The 12,216-nt window shown below is 35.2% G+C and overlaps 1 protein-coding gene across 1 annotated transcript; it reads left to right on the plus strand.

Moving 5' to 3' along the window:
* Positions 1–305: 305 nt before the first annotated feature.
* Positions 306–2,720, plus strand: P153DRAFT_395489 (Amidophosphoribosyltransferase). Its single transcript, XM_033671406.1, has 5 exons — positions 306–460; positions 645–720; positions 770–1,275; positions 1,328–2,340; positions 2,417–2,720. The coding sequence occupies exons 2-5, from the start codon at positions 686–688 to the stop codon at positions 2,597–2,599; spliced, it is 1,737 nt and encodes a 578-aa protein (XP_033525487.1). The 5' UTR covers positions 306–460; positions 645–685; the 3' UTR covers positions 2,600–2,720.
* Positions 2,721–12,216: the final 9,496 nt, after the last annotated feature.

Here is a 12,216-nt window from a genome sequence, read left to right on the forward strand (position 1 = left end):
AACTGATGTTGCCGCAAACGTCAGATGGCGGGATAGTCGTTATTGGCAAACGATCAGATTCTTGTGTAAAACTCGGAGCCAACGCCATTGCTAATTCGAAACAGAAGACGCTAACCATGGTTGATGCAGCCCAAGTGAGGGGAACTCACGGAAGTGAATTTGCACGTGATGGTGTCGGCGGTAGGTCGGACCGCGCACGGACGCAAAAAATTCTCAGTTGGGTCTGGCGACGCGTTCTTCGACGAGGCCGGTCTTAGGGAATGCTTCCAAAGAAATGTATCTCCACGCCAACTTGACTCGGGATAGCATTCCCAGAGTGATCACGACACCAAACAATACCGGAGCGACGACTGATGGCCTGTATCTCCTAGCCGTTACTGGCCGCACCCTCACACCCGCACCCCACCTTCACCGCGTCCCTTGAGCGCGTTGCTTGACTGCGTAGACACACTCAGTTTAGGTGAGCTTGCGCTGCAGTTACCTTCTCTTCATTCCGCTTTCATGATGATCTCGTCATATTTTTAGATGTTAGACTTGCGACTTTACAGCATGAGCGCCAAAAGACTTCCTGATCGAAAGCCCCCACTACCGGAAAAAAGCCGCGTTTTTCGTGATTCAAAGAGATAAACTAACGCCTCTCTTAGATCCTGTTTGGCACCCTCTTTAACACTCACTACCTCCCAAGATGTGTGGTATCATTGCCGTGATTCATGGGGATCCGTAAGCATTCTTCTGCTTTACCTTGAGGAAGATGTACTAAGAATCGAAGGAAATCGCAGTCGGCAGCCGTGGAGATACACGATGCCCTCTATCTACTCCAGCACCGTGGGCAAGATGCAGCGGGTATCGTCAGCTGTAGCTCTGGCGGGCGCTTTCACCAGTGCAAGGGCAATGGCATGGCCTCAAAAGTCTTCCAGGATGGCGCCCGCGTCTCCGAGCTGCCCGGCTTTATGGGCCTTGGCCATCTGAGGTACCCAACTGCTGGAAGTAGTGCAAACTCCGAGGCGCAGCCTTTCTATGTCAACAGCCCGTATGGCATCTGCATGACGCACAACGGGAACCTGATCAACGCACCTGCGCTGCGACAGCGCCTCGATCACGAAGCGCACAGGCACATCAACACCGAGAGTGATAGCGAGATGATGCTGAACATCTTCGCGGATGAGCTGAATGAGACGGGAAAGGCGCGTATCAACGCCGACGACTGCTTTGCAGCCCTGGAGCGCATGTACAAGCTGTGCACAGGTGGTTGGGCATGCACAGCCATGCTTGCCGGTATGTAGAGTAGACTCTACTTTGCCACGGTCATATCACTTACAGCCTCTAGGGTTTGGTCTCATCGGCTTCCGCGATCCCTACGGTATCCGCCCAATGGTTCTGGGTAGTCGGACATCTGAATCTGGCCACAAGGACTACATGATGGCTTCTGAGAGCGTAGCCCTGGTGCAGTGCGGATACAAGGACTTCCAGGACATCCTCCCCGGGCAAGCCGTGATCATCGAAAAGGGCAAGGAACCCGTGTTCAAGCAGGTTGCTGAACAAGCCAACTACACTCCAGACATCTTCGAGTATGTCTACTTTGCGCGTCCTGATTCCGTCATTGACGGCATAGACGTTGATGAGAGTCGGCGCAACATGGGATTCACACTCGCGGACACCATTAGGCGACAGCTTGGTCCCCTGGTGCTGAAAGAAATCGATGTCGTGATGCCAATTCCAGAGACTGCGATTACTTCGGCAGTGTGCGTTGCAGAATCACTAAACAAGCCGTATGTCCAAGGCTTCGTCAAGAATCGCTACATTTTTCGCACATTCATCATGCCATCACAAAAACTTCGCCAAAAAGGCGTCCGAGCGAAACTAAATGCCATGGAGAAGAAATTCAAAGGCAAGAACGTTCTGCTTGTCGACGACTCCATCGTACGAGGGACCACATCTCGAGAAATTGTACTCATGGCCCGCGAGGCTGGCGCTAAGAAGGTCTACTTCTCATCCTGTGCTCCGCCTATCACCAACGCACACATCTACGGCATCGATCTAGCATCGTCCTCCGAGCTCATTGCGCATCATCGGGATTCAACTGCCATAGCCAAGCACATTGGTGCAGACGATGTCATCTTCCAGACGCTCGAGGATCTTGAGAGCGCCTGCGCAGCTCTCTCCCCTCGTGATCCCAAGACTCAAAAGTTCGAAGTCGGCGTGTTCTGCGGAAAGTACGTGACGCCTGTGGACGATGGCTACTTCGAGCATCTTGAAAGGATTCGAGGGGAAACTCGTAAGCACAAGGTCATGGAGAAGGCGCGTGAAGCCGTCGTCCATGGGGTGGCGGATCAGACGCAGGTACGCATGGCAACAGAGGGTGTCGTGAGTTGCACTCCAAGGGTCTAAGGCTGCAGCAAACTGACGCCCGAAGCAGGAGGTCGACCAACACGGTAATGTTGTTCCATCAGGCCCGAACGGAAGTTCTGGACAACCCCTGACCCAAGATGCTGGGAGTGGCCAGGCAACCAACTCCGACACAAGTGGCGACGGAGAAGAGCAAAATCGACATGCAAGTAGCCAGGACATCAGCTTGCACAACCAGTACGATTACAATTGAGATTTGCGTCTGTGGTTGTTGGCTGGGTAGATATGCACGGCCTGTTTTGCACGAAAGCGCAAGATGCTGCACTATGAATCATGAGTATATGGAAATGACTTGACTGGGGCATAACTTCTGGATGGCGTCGGTGGGTTTTTGGATCCGGGTCATCGGGCTTCAAAAGAAATACCAAGGTAGATGCGGCAGCTCGCTTTCTACGGCTAGGCCTTTCTTAGCACGATGGAATGATGTATTCAAAATAGATGGTCTGAAATTCTTCGACATGCTTCGCCCACCTTGCAGTATTCGCGTGATCTTGAGTCGACATGATACAGGTTCACGACAAGGCGGAGTAGGGGGTAAATTTGAGACTATGCATGCAGTCTGGATTGAGTGTATACATTTCTTTAGCATTGATCTTTCAAGGGATGGAAGATATTTCCAACAGAGGTTCGCTACCCACTTCACCCCTTGCTTTTCGAACTCGATTATGTAGAACAACCCTACTGCATGAGCCGCTTATGTGTTGTTGGGAGTTTCTCACTAGGCGATGATTCCACTCCCTAAGGACTATAGTCGGTTTTAAGTAAACCGAAATCGTCGGTTTATTTAAAATTAAGTTCTGGTTTAAAGTAAACTAAGTATCTAGTTTATAATAAACTAGGTTTTAATATAGTAAACTAAATTTTGTATTAGTTTACTCTAAATTAGAGTCCTAGTTTATTAGAAAACTAGAGATCTAGTTTATTATAAACTAGCACTCTAGTTTACCTAAATCTAAAGTTTTTTAATATTAAAAATTACGTTTAGTAGCAGTATACTATATAGAAGTATAGGGTTACAGTTTCCTTATTTTAGCTTCTAGCTAAAATCTCTATAATTAATAATAAATACTTTTAATCTTCTCTAATCTCCTTTAATCTTCTCTAAACGCTGCTAAACGCTGCTAAATATTAGGTAATTCTGCTATATATAATCTAGTAGGTAATATTACCCTTAGATCTTATATTATAGTATAGTTCCTGTATATAGCTATCTATAAGGTAGAGCTATTATGTTACTATTAATATAGGTATAGAGCTTATTAAGCTAGCTGTCCTTACAGTAGAGCTATTATACTATTAATATAGGTATAGAGCCTATTAAGCTAGCTATCCTTATAGTAGAGCTATTATATTACTGTTAATATAGGTATAGAGCTTATTAAGCTAGCTATTATATTACTATTAATATAGAGCTTCTTAATATAAGTATAGAGCTTATTAAGCTAGCTGTCCTTAAGGTAGAGCTATTATACTGCTGTTAACGTAGAGCTTCTTAATATAGGTATAAAGCCTATTAAGCTAGCTGTCCTTATAGTAGAGCTACTATACTACTGTTAATATAGGTATAGAGCTTATTAAGCTAGCTGTTTATAAGGTAGACCTACTATACTTACTTAAGTAAGTTAGCTAAGAGGTTACTATACTACTTCTATAGCCTAATATACTACTCTTTCTCTTAAGTAAGCTCCTAGTATTACTTATTAATAGTCTTAGTAAGTTCTGTAATATATCTATAGTAGAACTCCTTATTAGTATACTCTATAATACGTCTATAGTAGAACTCTTTATTAGTGTACTTCTATACCTATAGTAGAACTCCTTATTAGTGTACTTCTGTACCTATAGTAGAACTTCTTATTAGTCTTAGTAAGCTCTGTAATGTGTCTGTAGTAGAACTCCTTATTAGTCTTAGTAAGCTCTGTAATGTGTCTATAGTAGAACTCCTTATTAGTATACTTCTGTGCCTATAGTAGAACTCCTTAGTCTTAGTAAGCTCTGTAATACCTTTGTAATAACCTATAATTACTATTAGTTACTGTAATCTCTTATAAACGCTACTAAACTCTGCTAAACCTAGCTAAACCCTATTAAACTCTACTAAACGCTAGTAAACTCTTATAGAACTTTACACTATCTTTAGGCTTTATTATACCTTTTATTCTTGCCTATAACTCTATTCTTTAGCGTAATCCTTCTATTTACTAATACTTTAATAGGTATAATACTAACTAAACCTAGAATATATATAGTAATAATCTAGTAAGTTAGTCTATTAATCTTCTTTATAATAATGCCTATTAAAGAAGTAGTATTCTATTTAGTAATATAGGCTATATTCTAAGTGCTATTTACCTTTACTAATGTATAAACCTAGCTAAAGAAAGGCTCTCTACCCTATCTATTATAGTAGTAGTAGATATAGGAGTTATTATAGTTAATATCTATATATCTTTAAAATAGGCTTAGGACTATAACTACACTAGTAGACAGCTATATACTGCTAAATACCTATAGGTAAAGATCTAGAAGTGTATAACTCTTCTTTATAAGGGGCTAACCCTAAGGGTAGTTACTAGTATAAATTAGATAAATTTACTAAGGATCTATAGTACTAGTTTTCCTCTACTTATAGTCCTTCTAGTAGTGTACTGGCTATTTCTAGTAGGCGTTAGTAGTTAGGGCAGTTAAGCTCTAAGGCTTTACTTACTAAGGTTCTACTAGGCCTAGCCTATTATATAAGCCTCTCCTTAGTAAAAAATTTTATATTTTAACCCTACTATAATATAACGTATTAACCTACTTCTATACGTAATTTTTACTACAGCTATACTAATTTTACCTACCTTAACTTCTATTTTACCTACTACTATAATAGTAGGTCTACCTAAGAAGCCTATATTATTTTCTAAGTTCTTTACCTTAGCTGCTAGCTCTTTAAAGAAGTCTCTAGTAAGGAAGTAGACTTATTCTACTACTAAGAGTAATAAGAAGGCCTTACCTTTACCTATAAGTTTATCTAGTTTGTTAGATTTACTCTCTTCTTTACTAACTTCTTATTTTATTAGTTTTATACTCTTCTACTTACTTATCTATTACTACTAGCGTTGTCTCTACCTTTACTTCTACCTCTATTACTAAGAGTTACTAGCCTCTTTAGCTACCTATCTACTTAGGTTATACCTACTATCTTCTAGAAGATAGGGAGATCTGTATCTTTAAGAAGGGTAAGTAGTTCTATAATTACTGCTCTTAGGAGCAGTATACTACTTATTATAAGGTAAGTAATATTTACCTTTACTTAGGTACTACTAGTTAACTCTTAGGTAGGTTCCTAATTAGCTTAAGGCTAAGGTTATTTTCCTTTATAGTCTTCTTACTATCCCCCCTAGTAATATATCTATAAAGTCTATTACTTTACACTTTAATAAGTTAGGTCCTAGGCTTATTAAGGCTTAGTAAGAGGCTAAGAAGAAGTCTATTAGTTAACCTAGGTATTAGGATAATAACCTTAGTAATACTATTACTAAGTTACTTCTTTATACTGTTATAGTTAAGCTTAGTAATATTTAGGCTACACTTAATTATTAGAGTAAGGCTGTTTTAGTTCTAGTAAGTTTTCTTTCTAGTTTTACTACTTTTCTAGCTAATTTCTATACTTTTCTAGGCTAAGACTACTAAAGGTTAGACTAAGTATCTTATTAATATTATTACTAAGCTTATCTCTCTTCCTTCTAAGCCTTAAGAGCTACCTATCTATAAGAATAATAGTAGTACTAGTAATTAGAGTACTTTTAAGAATAATACTACTATTAGTAGTAAGGATAAGGTAATATAGTAGTAGTTTCTTAGGTTTTTTCTTTAGTATTCTAGTAGATACCTAGTGTAGTATAGTATTTTAGGCCTATAGCACCCTATTAGTAATACTCTAGCTGCCTATAGGTAGTTAATTTTATACTTATTAACTAATTTTCTCTTCTTTTCCTTCTAGTAATATTTTAATTTTTTTAACTATCTATATTCTTAGCCCTAGTAAGAGTATTTGTTAGTAAACTGCCTATAGTTTCTTATAGTACTTATTACTAAAAATATTACTTCCTCTACCTCTACTCTACTATTACTAGGGGCTTAGTATTATTATAGTTTATTAGGGGAACCCTTTTAGAAATTCTCTAGTAATTTACTAGCGTTATTTTATTTTTTTTTAGAGAAGGCTAACTAGCTATTTAGTACTTTAGCTTCTTTAAGGTTTTCTACTAGCTTCTATAAAGTTATAGTATAGTCTTTCTATTTAACTAGGTATTATTTCTTATACCCTCTACTACGTTGTTTCTACCTTTTACCTATAATTTCTTTAATTTTTTAGTAGTTTTCTAGTTCTCTGTTAATATTTTCTAATATACTCTTAGGTTAGTAATTATTAGTATCTTATCCTACTAGAGGGTTTCTAGAGTATAGCTATAGCCTATCTATATAAAATACTAGGTAAATGCCTAGGAGAGTGTTTAATCTTACAGTATAGGGGGAGATTACTTTCTCTACCTAGAACTTTATATTTTTCTAGTCTAGTTTCTTGCTTAGCCTACTATTAGAGAAGTATTTTCTATACTATAGCTATACTTAATTCCCCTCTTATAGTTATAGTACTTCTTATTAATAGTAGTTAGCCTAGATTTCTTAGAGTTATTAGGCTTCTGCTATTCTTACTTATATATAATCTAGTATTTCTATAAATTTTATAGTAAGTATTCTAGCTAACTTCTCTAGATTATTAGGCCTTTAATATTATTACTAGATTACCTATTCTGTATCTTCCTGTACTGTATCTATATTATATCTGTATTATAGAAAGAATAGGCTAATACTAGTAAATACTGTATTTCTTCCTTTAATAGTAATTTAAGCAGTAGGATATATTAGTACCTAGTTATCTTGTTTCTAATTAACGTAGGCCTGTAAGTAGGATTCTATAGTACTATTTATCCTTTTAGTAGCGCTGTTAGTTTCTAGATAGTAGCTAGTAGATACCTAATAAGTAATACCTAATTTTCTATAGAGGGTTTTCTAAAAATCTCTAATAAACTAGCTACTATAGTTAGATATAATAGTGTCTAGGAGCTAATAGTAGGCTACTACTCTTTTTATAAAAGCTCTTATTACTGTTTAGGTATCTAGATCTTTTAATAAAATAAGTATTATATCTTTACTTAGCCTATCTATAACTACTATAAGGTGCTAGTACCTATTACTTATAGATAAATTAATAATAAAGTCTATTAAGATTTCCTTTTATACTCTATCTAGGAGGGGGAGTAGTCTTAGTAGTCCTCTTTTTAGTTTCCTCTAAGGCTTAGTTCTTCTGTATACGTTATAGTTTTAGATAAATTACCTTATTATAGATAACATTTCTAAGAAGAAGTAGTTATAAGCTAGGATTATATAGGTATTTTTATAGCCTAGATAGCCTATAGCTAGGGATTTATAGGTTTCTAAGATAATTTTAGTGCGTAGTTCTTCTAAATCTAGTACCTATTTTTGCCCTTAGTAGCGCAGAAACCCTCTTTTATTAATAGTATACTCTGCTAATAAGACTTTTAAGTTTAGGTCTAGGGAGAACTTTCTTTAACCTATTTCTATAGCCTCTTTTACTCTTTTATACGTTAGGTTATTTTTAGCTATAACTTTCTATATTCTCTTAAGCTCCTCTAAGCTGTTATAGGCTAGGGTAGAGTTAGTAGTAATTCTTATAGGCGTACTATTAGGTTCTAGCAGAGGGTTATTATCTACTAGAGGCGTATTATTAGGTTCCTAAGGCTATAGAGTTTATATTTAGTAGTAGAATAAAATACCTACCTCTTCCTCCTCTTTAAGTTAGGGTTAGCTCTTTACGTATAGCTATAAAAGCTAGAATTCTTTTATCTTTATACGCTTATTATTTTAGCTTATTAGTAGATCCTCTTCTTTTTAGAAGAGTATATTAGCCCTTCTGTTAACCTTCTCTAGGCAGTATATAAAGGTTAAATTAAATTAGCTAAGTATATTTAACTAGCGTATATACCTCTTAGATAGCAGCCTTATAGTATAGAAATACTCTAGGTTCTTATAATCTATAATAATAGTAAACTTTAGGACTTACTAGAGTTTAGTGCCTTATTAATTAATATACTTTATAACAGCTAATAGCTTTTTATTATATATAGTATAGTTTACCTTAGCTGCTATATTCTTTACTAAGTAGTATACTACTGTATAGAGTAGCCTATCTTTTCTAAACTACAAGAGGACCCTGCTAGTTACCTACCTAGAGGTATTATATTCTATTACTGTTTCTAGGTCTAGGTTAAAGTTAGCTAATGCTGGCTTAGAAATAAAGGTACTTTTAAGCTTAGAAAATACTGTTTCCTAGGGTTCCCTCTATTAGAATACTGCTTCTTTCCTAGTAAGTCTAGTTAGTAGGGTAATAATTTCTAAGAATCTCTTAATAAACTGTTAGTAGAAGTTAGTAAATCCTATAAAACTTTAAATACCCTTAACGCTCTTTAGCTATTTCTAAGTATAGATTACTACTATCTTTTCTAGGTCTATTTAAATACTATTACCTGCCTCTATTATAAACCCTAGGTACTTAGTCTTCTTAATACTAAAGTTATATTTATTAACGTTTAGTTATAGGCCTACTGCCCTAAGTTTCTAAATAATTATCTTAACCTAGCGTTTATAATCCTCCTATAATCTATCTAAGTAGATAAGTATATTATCTACGTAGGCTAAGTAGTATATATCTAAGTCTTCCTAGAGTACCTAATTAATATATTATTAGAATATACTAGGAGTGTTAGTAAGGCTAAATAGAGTAACTAGCTATTTATATAGCCTAAATTAGGTATAGAACGCTGTTTTCTATTTATTCCCCTCTACTACGCGTATCTAGTAGAAGGCTTAGATAATATCTACCTTTATAAACTATTTTGCTTTAGCAATTTAGGATAGTATCTTATAAATAAGTAAAAGGGGATATCTATTCTTGCGTATAATAGTATTTAAAGCTTAATAGTCTACGCAGAATTATAGCCCTCCTCTAGGTTTCTTTATAAATAGGATAGGGGTAGTAGCGCTAGATTTACTTACCTAAATAAACCTATAGTCTAGGTATAATATAAGTTCCTTCTACAATACTAGCAGTTCTTCTCTTAATATATTATATAGTAGCCCCTATAGAATTTCTACTAGCTTACTGTCTTTCTTTATAATTTTAATAGAGTAGTTAATAGTAGCTTCTCTTAGTAGTATAAGCTTATTAGCCTTCTTTCTTAGGAAGGTTCTAAACTTACTTTATAGATAGCTTAGTAGCTTTTTCTAGGGGTTAACTATTTTCTTTTTCTTTAGCACTTTCTTAATATCTGCTATAAAGGTAGAGTATAGTTAGATCTATTTATCTTTCTAAAATTATTTAGCCTAAGCTAAATATGCCTACGCACTAATAGCTCTAGGGACCTTTATAGGTATTCTGCCTTCCTAGCTCTATATCCTAGTCTAGCTACTATAGATAAATATAGATTTCTTTACTAGTGCTAGTATTACCTAGTATTTATCTATTTAGGGTCTTTTTAGGATAAGGTTATACTCTTTATCTTCTCCTAGCTTATAGGCCTATATTTCTTCTTTATAGCTATCTATATCTATCTATATTTAGATAGCTACTTTTATTTAGGAGAACTTCTCTTTTACTCTAATAATAGGTCTCTGCGTAATTATAGTACACTCTAGATTATTATTTCTTATAAACTTAGAGGAGATAACTAAATAAGTTAAGCAGCTAGTATTAATTAAGGTAGATACTATAGCTATATTATTTATAATTATATAGATAGTTAATAGTTTCCTATCTAGCTAGTTCTGCTAAAATAATAAGAACTGCTCTTCTTCTTAATCTAGTTTCTTATACCCCTACTTATATCTATATATAGGGGTTTCTAGTTTTCTAAACCTACTATTTCCTTATCTAAGGACTCTTTTAGGTTGTAGGTTACTATAAGGGCAGCTTAAGCTAGATAATTAGCTAGTGCTAGGGAGTACTTATTAGCGTAGTGCCTAGGTTTTCTATAATATAGATATAGGTTCTTTTCTCTGTAGAGGGAGCGCTCTTCTTTAGAGGCCTATTTAGCTCTATTCTAGGTTCTACCTATTACCTTAATTACCTAACTAAAGTAAGCTTTTAAGAGTTCCTAGTTTATAGGGTTATTCTAGGGAGACCTTATATATAAGAAGGTAGACCTAATCTTAGCCCTAAAAAGATTTTCCTTAATAGTAACTACCTAAGTTATTAGTAACTAGATAGTCTAGTTACTTAGTACTTCTATAGATATTATTTAGTCTTACAGGTTAGGCTATAGGGTACTAAGATACCTTATTTTTAGGTTATTAGTATTACCCTCCTCTTCTACTTTAAAGGCTAGCCTTATAAATTCTATATTAAAGTATTGTAAGGAAAGCTTCCTCTACTAAAAGGTTTAAAGTTTCTACCTAGCCCTCTTAGTATATAAGTTATCTGTAAATTATTTATCTAGAAATATCTATAGGCCTTTTATAGTACCTATTTTGTTGTAATCTATCTATAATAGGGTAATACTAGCTGTAGGCCCCTTTAATTAGTTAAAGATATACCTAGGGCCTAATCCTAGTCCTCTAATATTACGTTCTAGCTTATAGTTTATCTAGGTTTAGAACCTCTAATAGTCCTTCTAGTTACTATTAAAGTAGTTAGGATCTAGTATCTTGAAGTTTTTTGTATAGGTCCTAATAGGTACTATAGGGAAAACTAGTTCTAGGACTACTCTTAGTCTATATACCTCTTCTTCTAATTATTATACCCTTTATTTAGTAGAGGTAAGTAGTAGTAGTGTACTATTCTTAAGAATATTAATTTCCTAGGTTAGTATTTATAACGCGTTTTGTAATTCTTCTAGGGAGGGTTATTTATTAGGTTTATTAACTAGTTATTTACTAGCTACTACTAATAATAGGCTAGCTGTTAAGATTAGCGTATTTATAAACCTTATTATTTATTATTTATCTTCTTAGAGACTTTAGGAAACTAGTTAAAGTTTTAGCTATACTTCTTATTTATTTAGGTTCTGTCTAGCTATAGTTTAGAGGCGTATCTTAATTACTTCCTGTGTAAAGCCTATCTCTACTAGCTATAAAGCTTCTGCTTTTAGCTTAGTAACTATAGTATCTCTCTTAATAGATATACTGCTAGTAGTTTTCTAGGACTCTTTTAATTCCTAGAGGGGTTTTTTATAAGTAAATTTAAATGTAAGGGGCTAACCCTAAGGGTAGTTACTAGTATAAATTAGATAAATTTACTAAGGATCTATAGTACTGGTTTTCCTCTACTTATAGTCCTTCTAGTAGTATACCGGCTATTTCTAGTAGGTGTTAGCGGTTAGGGTAGTTAAGCTCTAAGGCTTTACTTGCCAAGGTTCTACTAGGCCTAGCCTGTTATATTCTTCCTCTTAATATTTATATATAGGAGTCTTAGTTATCTTAAGTCTTAAATCTCTGCTTATTTCTTATATAGCTAGCTAAATAGACAGCTTAGTAGGTTAGTAACTATATATTAATTTATAATAAATATAGCTATAGTATCTTATTTATTATCTTATATACTATTAATAAGGCTTAGTATTATATAAGCTAAGCTGTTAGCTTCTTTCTTAATATAGCCTAGGTATCCTTCTAGTAACTACTAAGTAAAGATTAATACTAGACCCTAGTTTACTATATTATCTACTAAGTATAGTATAGAGTAGA

Source organism: Dothidotthia symphoricarpi (assembly GCF_010015815.1).
Source record: "Dothidotthia symphoricarpi CBS 119687 unplaced genomic scaffold P153scaffold_7, whole genome shotgun sequence".
Taxonomy (NCBI): Eukaryota; Fungi; Ascomycota; class Dothideomycetes; order Pleosporales; family Dothidotthiaceae; genus Dothidotthia; species Dothidotthia symphoricarpi.

What these genes read in the sequence shown, in the direction of transcription:
- P153DRAFT_395489 (XM_033671406.1), top strand. Translation starts at nt 686, where the DNA reads ATGTGTGGTATCATTGCCGTGATTCATGGGGATCC. An exon ending in GCCGTGATTCATGGGGATCC is followed by an intron (nt 721 to 769) that starts GTAAGCATTCTT and finishes TAAGAATCGAAG; the next exon opens with GAAATCGCAGTCGGCAGCCG. An exon ending in GGGTGGCGGATCAGACGCAG is followed by an intron (nt 2,341 to 2,416) that starts GTACGCATGGCA and finishes CGCCCGAAGCAG; the next exon opens with GAGGTCGACCAACACGGTAA.